At 41.4% G+C, this 17,108-nt stretch overlaps 1 protein-coding gene across 3 annotated transcripts in view; it reads left to right on the top strand.

The window, feature by feature from the left end:
* The window catches only part of LOC118117226 (netrin-G1), a 59,322-nt gene that overhangs the window by 37,163 nt on the left and 5,051 nt on the right, over positions 1-17,108 (top strand). For 2 of the 3 annotated variants that reach the window (XM_035169290.2, XM_035169289.2), the window contains exons 4-6: positions 6,243-6,415; positions 9,973-9,999; positions 11,671-11,715. In XM_035169290.2, the coding sequence (XP_035025181.1) occupies positions 6,243-6,415; positions 9,973-9,999; positions 11,671-11,715 (245 nt within the window). The remainder of the gene's footprint in view (positions 1-6,242; positions 6,416-9,972; positions 10,000-11,670; positions 11,716-17,108) is intronic. The other variant, XM_035169292.2, reaches the window with a different exon arrangement.

The raw sequence follows: 17,108 nt of genomic DNA, 5'->3' as shown, positions 1-17,108 counted from the left end.
CCGTCCGTCCCTTTGTGAACACAATCATCACAACACAACATCTTCAGAGATTTTCTTCAAATTTGGTACAAATGTGCCCTTGGACTCGCAAAACAAGAAACTAATAATAACTATAACAATAACAACAACAATAATAATAAGTTAGAGATGAAAAGATGACAAATTGAAGGCAAAAAAATACTTTTTGTACAAAGATTAACTGATTAGATTTCAGTGGTTAGGTCAAAGGTCAAGTTAGCCTCAAATGAGTCTGTCAGTAAAAAGTATGGAGACTTTTACTTCACCGGGTAATTGGTAGAGGAAGTGGGGCGGTTTTCTAGTTTTCTTTTCTAAATCCTGCCGACTAAAATACCTTCTTCTCTTCATATATCAAAGCGATTGTTGGCCTCAAACCATGGTCAGAGTCAGGGACTGCATCACAACGTCTGGCTGCGTTTGTGTCCAATCATTTGTGTTTCACTCCTCCGTCTTTCCGTCACACCGGGAGTATGAGTCACTTACTTGGAGCTGTAATATCACTGCACTGGGCCCATTCATTTTGCCAATAACAGCATGGAAGGCTGTAAAATGCATCATTCTTCCAAACACAAAAACAAAAGAAATCACGCTGTCACACACAGTCGGGGGGGGACAACAAACAAACAAACATGACCAACACCTGCTTCTATTTTGGGTGCGGCTGTCGCTCACATGCATAACAGCCGTGCTTCCTCTCATGTAGAGGAATCAAACGAGCCTCTCTCCCCCCCCGCTGCACGGCGTCGGGCGGTTTTACTCGGGTTTGTTCAGGTAACACATTGACATTCATCTAAAATTTTCAGCAAGGCCAAAGTTTCCCCTGAACAGCCTTGATCTCGCCGTATCTGTCAGAACCATCACTGGTCAGAATATGTGAGCCTCTCCAGCTGTCTTGTCAAGGAAAGTTTGGGGGAACCTCAGTATGCATTTATACAGCGAGGAGCCACATTACGAGCTCTGACCATGGCCGACTTGAGGAGCAGGTGAGATAGCGGGGCGGAGGGAGTCTGGCTTGTCTTATCGCTCAGAGCGCCAGGCATGGGTTAAATCTCGAATGAAAAAAAAAAGACAGAAAGAAAGTCGGCTTTTTTAAGTTTTTAAATACCGCACGGCCGTTCTATAAAAACTTTCAAGACGTGCAGTCGACATAAACATTCCCAGGTTTCAGGCGACGGTCTTGGAGGAAGTTATATTCTGAGTTCATAGACCGTTTTGTATAAGCTGCTATCTTTTTATTCTCCTTATCTTCACAGCAGCAGAATAACACAGACGCTGTGGCAACCAGCCGTTTGTCTGTATGTGGCCTGGTCCTGGGGCTTCCTCAGCATATAGACTCTGCTACAGGCCAACGGCAGGTGGCCTTGAGTTGAACCATCGGAGCTTATGTGTTTACATGACATAATCAGAGATCTATGGCAGCAGCAAAGGAGTAGAAATGTAAGAAATAGAGCAGATATTACCTTGTTGGCGCTGGTGTCATGATTTTCAGGTCAAAGACATTGAGATATGTAGTTTTAAAACTGGAATGAAGTTAGTTACAAAGTCATTTCAGCAGCATATCAGTTGTTTTCATGGACCTACTAGATTAAAATATAGTCACTCAAAGGCTGTGGGAACAGTTATTTATAGCCAGGATGTCAGAACTATTTTTTTATTTAAGCGTAGCCCGATTTTCTTGGTTAGCGTTAAACAATGCTGACTGTCATTTGCAAACAATCCTCCTCCCTGCACTGAACTCCACAGATCCTGTTGCTGTTGTGAACGCGTCTTAGGGGAGAATCTCCGCTGCGGAAATTTAAATGTCACTTTAAATGTGACATTTTTGGGCTTTTGCAAAAAGTGACTTAACCATCTCCAATGATCGCTAGATGTCACTTAACAGTAAAAGTATGATTCATAATAAACTGCCTGGACTAATGACCTATAGTGTCGTTTTATACCTGAGGACATTGTCATAAACACAGGTGGCTAGTGAAGCATTTAATGTGACAGTGAGTCAGCTTACACAGGACGAGGACCCTAAATCTAAAGCAGCTAAATGGAATCCAGCCATCATTACTTTTACTATTAACATTTCCCATGAAAAATAAAAAGGCTTTATGAATTTAAAAAGGTGTAATTTGGGTTTTTTGTGAGTTAAAACTATCATATATGTAAATCAAGCATGTTTGGTTCATGCCAACGCCATCGTAAAAAGGTCAAAGTCAAACAGATGAAGACATCTGTGGGTGGACTCGCAAGATATTCAAGAAAATCTGAAGGAAGATACTAGTTTGAAAATAAAATATCAATAATCCAACTATTTTCATGCATATTTTTCAACAGCATTTACATTTTCTACCTTTAATTCTGTCTTTCACATTGTTTTTCTGCTATTTCACCTTTTATGGTTTTCATAACCCTTATTTCCTCATATTCAAACGATTATATCGCTTTAGATCATTGTAATTTATTCATTTCAGGAAAACTTTATTTATTGCATCTTTGACTTGGCTTTTATTTTTCGCTGGGAAGTCAGTGTTGAGGTTTGAAAATTAGCAAATGAAAGTTTCCCTAACCCGTCACTTCAGTCTCCTCTTCTTTGAGCTCCCGATGTAACGAGTTCCGTGCACCTCTCTTGTCTCTCGGATCAGAGATGCGAGGAGCTGTCACGAGGAAGAAAAGCTGTGTTAGACATAGTGAGCCTGTCAACGTGGTGCCAAGCAGCCGGGAGAAGCAAAGGTTAGGCAGCAGCCAGCGGAGGAGATCCAGGGCACCGCAGCTGTCTCTCCCCTGGAATATCAACACACAGGAGATCCAGAAACCTCGCCGTCCTTCACTGTGGAGGCTCGGCCATTGTTTCATTTGTAGCGCGCACGATCGCAGGCCACCATATGGTCTGAACCAGATCAGTCAAGACTAATATCTATATCCGATTAGAAGCCAGGAGCAGAATAAATGACTATGTTTTTTTTTTGGAGTGGAGATTAAAGGAGGTATTTTATAACTAAAGAGCTCATGATATGAGTTTTAGTTTTTTCCTGTTTAATGGTGAAAGTTTGGTCCAAAACATTATGTAGTTTTACCTAAAATTGGCTTTAAGCCTGCAGATACATTTAGTTTTATTTGCTCAGTTGTCTGTGAGGTTCCTGCTTCCACACCGGTGCAAAGAAGGTAAATTCATAGATGGAGTTCACATTGAAAAATGTAATTTATAAAATTCTGCAGAAATGTTTCTACAGTTCAATACAATTCTATTTCTACAGACAATTCACAAACCTTGCTACGAAAACTCTTTTCATCGAAACTGCTTCACAGTAAAGAGAGAATCCAATAGAAACTGGATTATTTAATAATTGAAATGATTCTTTTTTCTGCACAAAGATGTTGCTGTTGATTTTTTATCCAACAGTTTGAGCACCACAAAGTAAATTCCATTTCACTCCAGACACAGATATTTCAAATGCTACAACAAAGACAAACTAAATATCTGCATGGTTAGATATAAATACTTAATTGTTGTATATTTGTAAAGGTTTTTATTGTAATTTGGGTTAACTGGGACTTCATGAAGAGTCTATTAGTAACTCCCAAATACAAAAACACATATTCACCTATACTATCCCGCCTATATTAATTGCCTCATCTTTTAAGAGCATTCCTGCGCCTGGTTTAAAGAAGGAACAGCAGCTCGATGCTGTATAGTGTCTCCTCAGGGACAGTCACTTGTTTGGATAATGGATAATAGCAATTGCTATTGGGCTGAGCTAAAAGGTCATTAAAACTTTATGAAATGTGTCTTTGCAATGGTGCCGGTTCAAAAGGCTGGACATCCAGGTGGGGGACTCATGTGGCCCAAAGCAGGGACAGAGAAACTCCCTGATTTCAATATGACAATGCCAGCGGCAAAAGCATCACATCCCAGAGCTCCCCCGAGTCCACGTTCTGTACTCCATCAGCGCGCCGCCCGCACCGGTCGGACCCGATGATCCAGATTTTGCTGGTTTTTAATTAAGTGGAAGGTCAAATCTCATCGCTCTTGACTTCAGGGAGCTGCCGCTGTCTGCATGGCAGAAGAGCTACAGCCAGTCATTAATTTTATGGAGCAGGGACTTTAATTGATTAAAAAGTTAAGGACTATGGGGAATGTGTGGTAAAAAGGCATTTGCATTTAGTTGCTGTGATCTGGGCTCAGATTCACTTTCATCCTCCGTGGCTGCTGATATTGTGAGACAGCGAGAGGGGGATTTTCTTTTATAGAGAGACTCGAGGAGTTGTGTTCAACTTTAATAATGCTGTCGCTGATTTTTTTCTGAGTTTAATGTTCAGGTTTATGTGAATTTCTGTTTGATCACTTCAGATTTTAGTGAATTTTATCTTCTGTGTTCTTACTTCGTTCCTTATTGACTAATTTTGCAATTTGGGGAAACACCTTCACACAAATCTGTGTCTATAACTAATATATGAAAAGGCAATGAATGATTGCGAATACAACATATTTTTAATTATTTGCCATATAATTATGTCTTTTTTAGTTTGATCTCCCTTTAGAAACAGTTTAATAAACATTCTGCATAAGCTCAGATTGTATTTGGATGATTTATTAGCAAATATCATGTTTTAATCCAATTATTATACATCACTTTTTGAAACCCTACATATAGTTTGTACTTTTATGCTTTTGTGCATAATGAATAAATGAATGTTAATAACAAAATCCCATTAAGCTATTATAAGTATGTCTTTAATTTAAATGCTCTGATTTAAAAACAATTCAAACCAAATCAAACATGTGCATCTATTCTTATACATAAATTTATTCTCTCGTTTTTACAATTCAATAGTGTATTATGAACATTTACTGATGAGTTAAGACGTAGATGGGTTTAAATAAAAGTTACCTAAAGAGCTGCGTTACCAGAAATCCAATTACATTAGACCTTAGTCACTGACTTTGTGCAGCTGCTCATCAGATAAACAGAACACGGTATAGTTTCCCTTTGTTTCCCCAGTTCTATCCATCATTAATGTGAGATGCCACTGTAAGGCCAGGAAGTCAATTAGAATGGATGTATTTCTGACTGCCGCTGTCATTTCTCCGGCTCAGGTTCTCCGGTGGCTCCGGTTAGAAAACGGGAGAAATCTTCCCTCGAAGCACTTTGTAAAAACAAACACAGGCATGATGTGAAACCATGAGCCGATCCAAACCCCTGGGGGGGGTTTCTGTGTCAGATCCTCTCCACGGCTCCCTCCTAACTGTTTCTGTATAAACCCCTCTCACCCCCAACCACCACCACCAACCTCCCGAGAAGCTGAGGTCACTGGTTGTAACCTCCTACCCTCTCGGGAGTAAGATTAAATACGGAGAATTATATTTGGAACACAGCTGGAATATGAAACTGGAATATCTCATGTGACAACAAACACTGCCTGTTCTTCCTCTGCTCGAGCTCTTCACTGGAGGTAAACACGAGCCCCTCGGTGAAATCAAAAAGCTTGTGCTTCCGCGAGCGTGCAATTTACCCTCTGCATTCAGGTTGTTAGACCCACCGCAAGTGAGACTCGAGCTGCAACCAATTTGTTCTTTTTCCACCGGCTCAGAAATACAAGCACGTTTGTTCCATGTGGTCAAATGGGGGTGGGGGGGGGGGTTTGGTCGAGTGTTGACAGCCTTCAGGCCTCGTCTCCCCTCCTGTCAGGAGAATCTGTCAACTCTGCCACAGTTCTGTCTAATAAACCAGCTCCACCGACCGGTAGAGGCTCAGACCTCCTGCCTGAAGGCTCCCTCGCAATATAACAAAGGAACTTTTGAAGAAAGTAAAAAAAAAAGTGAATTCTCAGGATATTCTGCTTTTCTTTTTAAGGCCATCATCTCTCTATCAGGCCCCTGTTTTCTGCTCAATTAGTGAGTCTCGCTTGCCTTTCGTTTAGCTCTCCGTGTGGCAAAAGTGACCTTATTCGCAATCGCTGTTCTCTCCGCGGGGGGGCAGCGACAAATGAGGCCTTGTGCGGTGTTTTTTTTTCCAAAGTCAGGCATAATGAATCTTTGTGAAAGGCACGATCCAAGTGAGATAACCCACCAGGATTTCTATTTACCCCCGTCAAAAACTGTGAAAGGCACAAATAAACATCGCAGCGAGGGGCAGACTTTTTTGCGAAATTCTCTCCAGAAGGCATCGATTCAGGTGCAGAACGATGCCTATTCATGTCTTTGTTTTTCTTCTGCCGTTATCTTTCTGTCTCAGATGCAAGTGCAACCTGCACGCCAACAGCTGTGTGTTTGACAAGGGGAAGCTGGGCTGCGAGTGCGAGCACAACACCACGGGGCCAGACTGCAGCCGCTGCAAGAGGCACTACCACGGAAGAGCCTGGAGTGTGGGCTCCTACCTCCCCATACCCAAAGGAACTGCGAATATATGTGAGTACACCAGTGTTTCTATTTCTACTGTGATACCGTTGATACTGGGAGCAACACATCACTGTATTCCCGGTTCTAGCAGTCAGTGATATCTGATGACGATGGCAATACTGAAAACATCATAACTTTTACTTATTTATTAGTTTTGCTCGTCTTTGACTCCTCATCAGCTCTTTGCCTCTGGGCAGCATCGCTCATAAATATATCTCTGAGCCCTACCTTTTGGTTTGGTTAAATATGTGCTGACATGGAGATGAAATATACAGTGTGTCATTTGGCCGGGAGTTGAGGAGTGTTTCCTTTTGGGCGGTGGATTTCACGGTTGTCCTGCTGCGTCAGAAGATTCACAAATCTCAGACTGACCTTTTGTTTAAGTGGTCATGAGAAGCTGCACTCGTGCGCATAATGAGCGACAGAAACAGATGAGCAACCGCATTGATCCTCAGCCGTCACAAAATCTTTGGCTGAGTGTTTCGGACAGAAACACAAATTTTACAGGCAACATGACTGCAAATTGACTGAAAAACTTCAATAATGCCGACCAGTGCTGACTCTATTCCCCGATGTTTTCTTAATCTTTATCAAGTAGTTGGATTAACAGTTTTCTAACAGCCTTACTTATTTGTTCCTCACATTTCCTCACCACATGTGTTGACGTTCAGTGAAAGCTTTGAAGAAAGGGTTTCATCAGGTTTTCCTTTGCGTTCTTTCTTTTTTTTTTGACAGATCAAGAATGAACCAATCAAACTCAACCTAGCAAAGTTATTGTTTGCTTGTAAATCGTAATTCTTAATAATTAGAAGATTATAAGACGCTTACAAGTAATTTGTCAAGCAGTCAAAAGGTTCACTAATAACTTATTATTTTTTATAATCAAGCCCCATTGCAACCCAAAGAACTAGGAACCTTTGCAGCAAGTCTATGTTTCCACCACAGGGACCAGGGTCTAAATTACATTGCCCCTTGAAAGTCACCAATCAGTTTAGGGAGTAAAGCAACCTTTGAACCTTTGAATACATTTTTCAGGTACACTGATTGATTGTTGGATAGAGTTCTGCATTTGTGGTCTGGAGCTAAACAGCTAAACGGCCTAAAGTCCTCCCTCTGGACTTCAGACCATGGTGGAAGGCTCCCTGGGCTTCTTCTTCCAACACCACGTTGCATTACCACCATCCTCTGTGTCTTCTTTTTCATCTTCTCTCAAGCTCCTTGGGCTAAAAGTTGCACTTTTGGTCAAAACTCAAATATCTGTATGTTTTTTGCAGCTTTCACTTCTTTAGTTTTTCGTCAGTGGTCGGCCACGTTGAGTTTCATTCATTCAAAGTTAAATAAAGGTGAATATCACTCCGTCCAAAAAATTGAATGTGGCCTTCCTGCCTCAACTGTCTGTTCACATGGTGTGTGAGAGGCAGAAGGTGCTCTTTTACATTATCCCCATTATAATCTTGGACAGGAGTTGAGTCACATTCATCAAATCCCAGGCCTGAGGCAGGGGGCTCATTGCCTCAATAAATCTAATGCAGCCACTCAGGGATGTGGTGGTGGACAGCCAGGCGAGGCCAGATGGTGGAAGATCTAGGCCTCTCGTCCTCCCTTCACACTGATTCAGTCTTACAGTCGGAGACTCTCCATGACGTGGGTCTTCTGGGATTGACAGCAGGTTTCTCAGATGCTCTGTTTGCTCGTATAGACTTCTTAGATGTGGTGCTTCGATTGGATTTGTTCAGAAACATGATATTACCATTGATCCACTGGTTTTGTGTAAGTTCGTGCCTTTCTTGCTTTTCTTCGGGCTGTTTGTTAGCGATGAACTGGAGGATTATGCAGTGATTGGTGTGAGTGTGTGTGAGTCTGTGGTTGTGTGTGCATGCATGTGTCTGCCTCTTTGCACATGCAACACCTTTGATTGTGTGTGGGAGTTTGCTTGCGGGAACGTTTTTTGTGAACTCTAAGGAGTTATTGCCAGATTTACCGCTGCGCCTCTTCTGTGTTATGAGTCGAGTTTGAGCGCGGTGCTCAACGTCAGATTGACAGGCCGTTATTAAAAAATCCAACACTTGGCCGCATCTGCACTGAACTGATGAAACCGAGGTCTAGCCATATCAAAAGCAATATTAGCACTTGTTTGGCGGCGGCATAAAATGCAATAATGTTGCACATGGAAGTGACGTAACAATATTGGTCCCCCAGGTGTTGAATGAACACACTTTTGTCTTGAATTATTCCTATTTCTCTCATAAGTAAAGCCCCGGCCCTGTAACAGGCCTTTGTCCATTATGTGAGGCTCATATTTCCTATGAGGATATTAAACATACAGGCCTCGTATCAAGACAAATATGCTGAACGTGCGAAATCTAATTATGGTTTAATAGCCTTCATCTGTCTTCAAGTCTTCCTCTTTAATCATGGAAGTCATTTATCTCCCAGGTAGAAACAGGGCGAGGTCTATCACGTATTCAAATCCCCGCACATTTAGATATATGAACATACGTGACCCATCATCTAATAAATTAGAGCCCAAATTGGAGTCCACCGTTTGAATGGGCCGCAGCTGTCGACAGCAGAGTGTGAGTGAGAGTGATTCAAATCCCTAAAATAAGAAGGTCCGTCGAAAAAATCCGTAAGTTGCCTGGAGAGCGGAAGAGGAATCACTCGGGGAATTATGTTGACAGGCCACTTTACAGGGAGCGTCAACTCATCTCGTGTTGCAAAGCAGGTTCACAGGTTAAGGGGGGTTAGGGCCGAGAGTTTGATCAGTTTGTAGAATGTGTTTTGGCTTCAAAGGGCAGTTTTGTTCGCCCTCTATTCCTCACACGGAACAACTTCTGGTCAGCCACTGTAGCTCGCTGGCTTTCTTGCAAATTGGAGCTTAAAGTCAGCTTTTCCCTGCCGCCGCAGTGTTGTGCTCTTTCCAACAGTGGCTGCGACGGCCTCAAACTGGTAATGAAGTGATGGATGGAGTGCAAACAGAATGAAAGCCCCCCTACAGAAACGTAATCACAGAAGGACAAAGCGATGAAGCTGGTGAAAAGGATCAGAAATTACACTAATTGTTGGTTTGGATTTGTCTGCTGATGACATTAACATCACACAAAGATGGTGCATCCAGACACTGATGTCACATACGGTTCAGACAAAAGCCTCATCAGGGTAGAAACAAGTCCGCTCCAGGCCATAGACAAGACCCAGTTCAGAGCGTTTAAATAAATATATATAAAGACGATAGAGACAAATTACCATTATCTATGTTTTAAGGGTGTAAAGATAAAACTAAATAACATGTTTATTGCAAACAACAAAAAGACTGTTATGTTTCTAGTTCGATTTCTTTGATTTCATCAGTGGCAGACCTGTTATTATCATCAGAGGAAGGCGGATGTTGGATCATGAACTGGGCAGCTTGTCTGGAACAACATGGCTGCTGCTAATCAGTGGACACACTAGAGACCAAATCGGATAAACAACACAAACAATTTTTTTCATGCAGTTTCATGACCAAAGTTTCAAAAGTAAACTGAAATAAGTTCACACTCTGTGTCTCTTTGCTCTTTCTGCAGGTATTCCCAGCAATCATGGACCAGTGCGTAAGTTGTTCAAGCTTTTTAAACTTGCATGCCGACTAATCCCTCACAGTGACTAACTCTCGTTTGACTGATGTTTGTGTGACAGATTGTGCTCAACATTACTATTGTCATTCATTAGGGTTGGGTACCGTTCTAACTTAAACACATATAGGAACCTGGAATATGGTACTGTTACCAATGGTTCCTTTAAAGTGCCTTTTAAAGTTGCCTGTAGTATATCCCCACTACAATGTGCACATATTCATGTATTATTGGTTTCATACAAGTATTGTGGACGTACCAGTGGCTCTTTACTGGTTAATTCTCGTAAAAATGCTAAACTAGCTAAGCTAACATCAACAAAACACTGGATCACTGGATATGATGTTGATGAAGTTATTGATTGTGACTTACTTAAAGGTTCAGTGTGTAGAGTTTAGTGACATCTAGTGGTGAAGTTGCATGTTGCAGCTGAATGCCCCTCACCTCACCCTCCCCTTCCAAACATGAAGGAGAACCTGTGGTCGCCTTCAGTTGTCATTAAAACTGACAACTGCTGGGAACCATGCAGGCTAGAAAACATGGTCCACTCAGCAGCATGTATAGAAGCTATAGAGGTGATGATCTTAGTCTTTGTCTCTTTTCTCTTTTCTCTCATGGACTGAAATTTGGCACCGTGTAATTTAATTTAATGTGAATCAGTACGTAACCTGGTCATTACTCGTAAAGGTATCGAGTTCGGTACCCAACCCTACCATCCATCACTATGTTTTCCACTGTGGAAAAAGGTGAATCCAAATAAGCCATTAATATAGAGTTACATCTTAATACCCAATTTCTATGAATGGAAGTGAACCAGTGCATGATGTGACCAAATAAGAATCATTCCAGGAAGTTTCTTGGAAGAAGTAGAATTGTCTCATCAAACTGAATGACTTTCTATTGATGTCATTATGAACCATATACTCCCACACATTCCTTTAAGAACAGTTTTGCAAGCCATGTGGTACAGTTCGATATTTGGAAAATGTTGTTGTCCTGACTTTCTGGGAAGGAAGCAGGAGCCGAATTCCATTCATTTCTGTACAGGATAGAAAAAGCAAGGGACACTTAATGATAATGGAGCTTTAAGAGAATTGTGTTACAATACACAAGCAGATTTTAAGAGGCTGTTTAATTTCCACAGTGTATAAACATCAATGGAAACGATGGAAGGAAACGTTCATAGCACAATGTGCAGCATGGTTTGCAAAAATGGGGACAGACGGACAGAGACACAGACAGATTCCTCTCGTCCATATTTGTTGAGCACAGCCAGATATTTGCCCAAAGCCAGAGGAAAGAAAACCATCTTTTATGAATACGAGGTTCCCACCATGCATCCCTGCGCATGTTGATGCCTGGAGGGGACTCCTCACGCTGGATAACAAAAAGCAGCGTCCACATGTTCCCATTTCTGACTTTGTCTTGTGGAAAATTCACTCATTAAAGCTGCATGCACACGATTCTACATTATCCCATTTAGCACCGCAAACACGTGTCCGGACTTTTCCACTGATTCCGAGGCAAATCGGCCGCGATCCAAATCCTGATTATCTATTAATCTATGCATGCTGACCCCGTTCTTTAACTATATAACAGCATGTATTATATGACTCAGTGTAATATATAACCTTTCCTATTTTTACACAGATCGAGCAAATGCCTCATCTCTTGGTGTTGCAAATCGTAACCAAGGTAGGCTTATAGGCTTTGTAACTTCAGCATGATATTAACAATACAAAGAAAGCACTGATTGCTTATTAATTGGCAATTCTGGGAGGGGGTGCAAGGTAGAAGATTCAAATAACCAGTATTCAGTGGGTTGTTTTTCCCGAAGCCCAGATACTCTTCTTCATGCACAGCAACACACACTGGTCCTAACTAGACGGATCCTTTTGTGGTGAGAACACCGTAGGGAACGGACCACATGCCCCGTGATCACAGAGTCCGCAGCGTCCTAACCTCTTTGATCGTGCCCTCTTTTTAATTACCCCACAATGCTCTCTGGGGGCGCAGCCTTTCTGCCACGCTCACAAGGAAGAAGGTGAGAGGGGAAGGAGAGGGAAGGAGAGAGGAGGGTGGGGGCTTGTGTAGATTGATCTGCAGCTATCTCCTGTTAATCCTCAGGAACCAAATATCCTGTGTAGTAAGTGTTAAGTCACAGGAAGAGGACTAGCAGGATTTCCATGATCAAGGGGGGGGGGGGTTTCCTTCCTTACACTCCTTGTATAACAAGATGCTAAAGTCATATATCTCTTTAAGCTTCTCACAAAAACAAAAAACACAAAGACAAATACTATACAATAAATGGGCGAGTCATAAATATATGTTTTTTTCAGTTATCAGGTTTAATCTTGTAAAAGAACCAGGGGCTGTAAAATTATAAGTAAATTAACCTTAACAACAACAATCAAGTTCTCCAATCGATCAAACACTTTTGTACACACGAGTTTTAACATGCAAATAATAGCATTGTTTTTGTTACACTCATGAATGACACATGGATAATAACACACACATGCATTCACAGGTGAAAGAAAACCAGGTACTGATCAATCCAAACCACCGTCTCATTTACGCTTTAACAGTTAAGCTTCTGCGTTTTCTTGCACACACACACACAATCAAACATTAGTCAGAACCAGAGCGTGTTTTGAGTCTTAAAATAGCAGCAATTAATTTTCTATCTATCGACTGCGAGTAATTGATCATTTGTTCTGGCTTTAATACCGTGGCTGATTAACACTGTATGAAAATCTCAACCTGGACAATGTCTCATTGCAAATATGAAATTCACAACAAAACAAGGTCTGTGACTTTGCTTGAGGGCACATCATTTTACAACAATGAAGAAATGAAATAATCAATATATTGCTTCAGACAGTAATATACCGGTAGTATTTACTATTGGTGAAAACCAATAATAAATAGACTGTAAATGAAATTAAAATTTGCGGCAATTTAAAGGAATAGTGAGACATTTTTGGACGTACCTTTATTACCTCGGTTAGCTTAGCATTAGGAGAGGAACCATGTAAAAACAACCTGTCACTGCCCAACTAAAGCGTAGTAATGAATGCACTGTTCTTGTTATAAATATATTTTTAGTTTTTATTTTTATTTCTTTTTCTTGACATAATAAGCATTGAACACGTGGAAACTCCTGCAAATTACAATCTAAATCTTGTTTTTTTATATTTCTGTTTGGACACAAATTGAACCATGAAGGTCATTTATTAAGTCTTATATGTTTTAACTCTTTAGACATAGGCAGGCTAGTTTTGTGAGTCTTTCTGCTAAGTTAAACAAAAAAAACCATTATGTAACTTTTTATATATCATGATCAGGAGCCTATGTCCGTCCATCCCTGTGTCCAATTGTCCCTCCCACTGTAATAATTGTGTCTCCAGAGCAGAACTCAAGAACCACTTGGAATTTTCCATGAAACGTCAAAATTGTCAGGTAGTGAAGTGGAGTCTTTTGATATTTTGGATTTCTCAGCGGGGTGGGGGGGGGGGGCTCTTGTAAAGCTTCCGATTCTGACTTGACAAGAATTTACTGAAACTTGAGTTCTTGAAGGAAAAGAACAGACCTGTGTTTAGTTGCAGTGCGACTCCCTGCCTCTGTCGAGTGTGACTATGCAGCTGACAATTTATTCTGAACTTCCGAGCTTGCAGTCATGACTAATGATGAAGCCTTCATGTTAATATGATAACAGGAGGCAGTGCTGAACGCAGGTCTCAGCTTACCCTGACATTATGGCAAAAGATATTGATCCAATGTAATTGTAGCAACACCATTCTGTCTCGGTGCATATAATTAGCAGATCCTGTATCTGGAAACTGTCTCCAGTTAAAGTTAATTACACTGCTGAATATATAATTATAAAAGCCATTTAAAAAAAAAAGGAAAATTTAATTAAGCTGCTGTTGTCTCTGTATTTCATGTTTAAAAAGGAACCTTTTATTGGATTAAAGATAAATGTCTGCATTATAACTCAGGGATTTGTGTAATATCCGATCTGTTAATATGAACTGAAGTATTTGAAAGGGTTTGCTTTCTTTTTTTCTGCCTCATAAAATCTAGATTTTCCACAAATAGGATTGACAGGCGCTGTGGTCCAGGACATGGATTTATCTCTTTTAACTTGTTATCGTGCTCCGACTCTCTGTATCTCAGAGACTTCGGTTTGCAGCAAGAGACGTGTGAGGACATCCTCTCATCATCCCATCAGATGAGAGGATTAGAGAACTGCCCGGCTATGTTTAGGACATAAACAGACTGTCAGATCCTCTGCAAACGTCAACAATAGACAGAACTGAATGTCTTGTCTAAGAATCACATTAGATGAAATGTGCTCCGATAATCAGATCAAAGATTCTGGTTCAGTATTTGTGGACGAGAAACAGGTTTAAAAATAATGGATAAGGACTCTTTCTTTAGAATCGTGCTTCTAATCACACAAGAGTCCGGATTTCCATCGTTGTAAAGCCGTTGCCGTGGAGAATTCTCTCCATGGTGTTTCGTGCGACACCAGGGCGCAAGGATGGATCTGTCATAACAGTTATCCTGCTAAAATGTCACACATCTGACAGAGGTGTGAGGTGCACGTATGTCTCAGGGGGAGCAAGCTGGTGCTTTGTCGGGACTCAAATTGCTGTGTTCTCACTTGCTGCCAGCACACGTCCGAGAGGGAGTCATGGGCAACAGGATGTCCACACCACGATATATATGGAAGTTATTTGTGGAAAATCGTTCAAATAGGATGATAATCACTTAATTTTCTTAATGGTAAAAGTTAGTTAGTTCAGTGCCCAGGGGAAAAATCCATCCTTCCATTAAGATAAGATGAGATAATCCTTTATTAGTCCCACAGGGGAAAATTTGCAATCTTACTTATCCTTTAAGGGTCGCGGGGGGGATGGAGACAGGTCGCCAGTCCATCTCAGGGCCAAACACACAGGAACAAATAACCATCCAATTTAGAGTCTCCAATTAACCGAACCCCAGGTCTGCATGTGTCTGCACTGAGGAGTTCTGGAGAAAACACACTCACTCACACTCACACTCACACACACACACACACACACACACACACACGGGTAGAAAACTCCAGCTCCACACAGAAAGGCCCCAGGGTTCGAAGCTTCTTGCTTTGAGGCAGCAGTGCTAACCACTGCACCACTGTGCAACATAACACTGAATCAATATACAGCAAAATGTTTTCTGTGGCTCTGGAGGGAGCTTTACAAAGTCTGCAAACATAAACCAATGCTGTCCAGGCTCTGCTGCTTTAATTTTAATATTTTCTCGAGGATCCATCTCATGTGAGTTGTCCATTTTTATTAAAGTCCAATATTAAAAATCCTGGATTCGCCTTTTTTCCCCCCCCCCGGATCTCCAAGATTTCATGGGTTCCTCCTAATAATCAAATGCTAGATTTCGTACATACAATCAAATAAAAAGCTTTATGTTTTACTGGCTTTACTGATCATCGCTGAGCATGCGTGAATGCATATTATACATTTTATTAACAGAGTTACTGAAGACAGCAACTTTAATGTGATATTGTTTTTGGCACGACAGCAGGTCCTGCGACTCGACTAAGACTCTGCAGGCTCGTAAGCCTCCGCAGAAGCAAACTAATTGAGCCACAAATGCTTTTAGAGCGACAGTGTTCCTGAGGGGCTGCCGGAGGCCACGCAGATTATCCTCCGGGCCACAGGCAGCACATTTAATGCGTACACTAGACAATGGAGATCCCATGGAAATGTCTACGAACACACACAGAGCAGGTGTCCATTAACTGGGAAACGAGAGAACAACATTTCTTCGCAGTGTAGCCAGGAGGCCGTTAATGTTTGGGTCCGCTGAGGACGGGCCAGCTGTGATTCAGGAGTTATTTTCATGCAAAGTTCAACAGACACTTTTTGCTCGGCACGGGGGGGGACCGGCTCGAGGTCCTGGTTTGATAGGAGCTGATATTTGGTGTTAAGCCTATAATGTGTGCAGGGTGTGGGACCACTTTTGGTCAGGTCGGGATTACACTTTTAAATATAAACATCACAATCAAAATATTATTAAGGGGTGTGAGTCACGTCTGGGCAGCAGAAACAAGCTGTGAACTTAACTCTCACTTATTTGCATTTCACTTGATTCAGCGACGATGTTTCTGATCACATGACAAACAACAGTCACTCTCATTGTATCTGGATTCTAGTGCCTTATATACCCCGAGCTGCTAAATGCTGATTTTGTCTGTCTGATATTGAAAGATACAAATAATAAATAATAAAATAATAGTAAAGTTTCCTGCCACAAAACTAAAACAGTGAGTTGAAAGACAGTAAAATGCTCTATAGAGATGTGGAAATATAAAGTTTTCACTAAAACTGAATCCATTTTATGATAAAACTAGAAGGGCGCACAAAGAGCACATCATACCTGCCTCTAATCTTTTATTCCGATCAACTGCAAATTGTAATGGGTTCTTCCTTTGGACATGCCCCACCCTTCCATAAGATTTAATGGAATTGTGTTCAGTAGTTTTAGTTCAGTGGTAATCCTGCTGAGAGATATTTTTAAACCAAACAAACAAACAAACAAGGAAATCATAACCTCCTTAGTTTGGTAAAAAAGTCACTCTTGTCGGAATGTCTGAATCTGGTACAGAACACAAACTGCAGAGGACGTTGAATAAATGTATCATAATTGACCAGAGAATGAATCCTGAGAGTTGAGTGCAGCAGAGTTGAGGAGGGAGAGGTGAAAGTGACAGGAAGTGCTGCAGGGCTGAGAGGCAGCTGAGTAAAACCTGAAGACACAGAGTTACACAGGAAATAAAACTCAACAGAATCAAGGAATACTGAGACTAAGTCGGCCGTAGCATCACTGTGGTGAACTGACCAAGTGCCAGAGAACAGGTTTATATACTACTGGAGTAGACTGCATGATGATTCACAGGTGTGCAGTGGAGAAGTGGGTCAGCCTTGCAGCAACCTACGACACACACACACACACACACACACACACACACACACACACACACACACTCAACACAAACGTTTAACACAAGGGGAGGGAAAGAG

The sequence above is a fragment of the Hippoglossus stenolepis genome, chromosome 11, assembly GCF_022539355.2.
Source record: "Hippoglossus stenolepis isolate QCI-W04-F060 chromosome 11, HSTE1.2, whole genome shotgun sequence".
Classification (NCBI taxonomy): domain Eukaryota; kingdom Metazoa; phylum Chordata; class Actinopteri; order Pleuronectiformes; family Pleuronectidae; genus Hippoglossus; species Hippoglossus stenolepis.
Note: the sequence above shows the minus strand (reverse complement) of the source record. Positions and strands in the feature narration are given on the sequence as shown.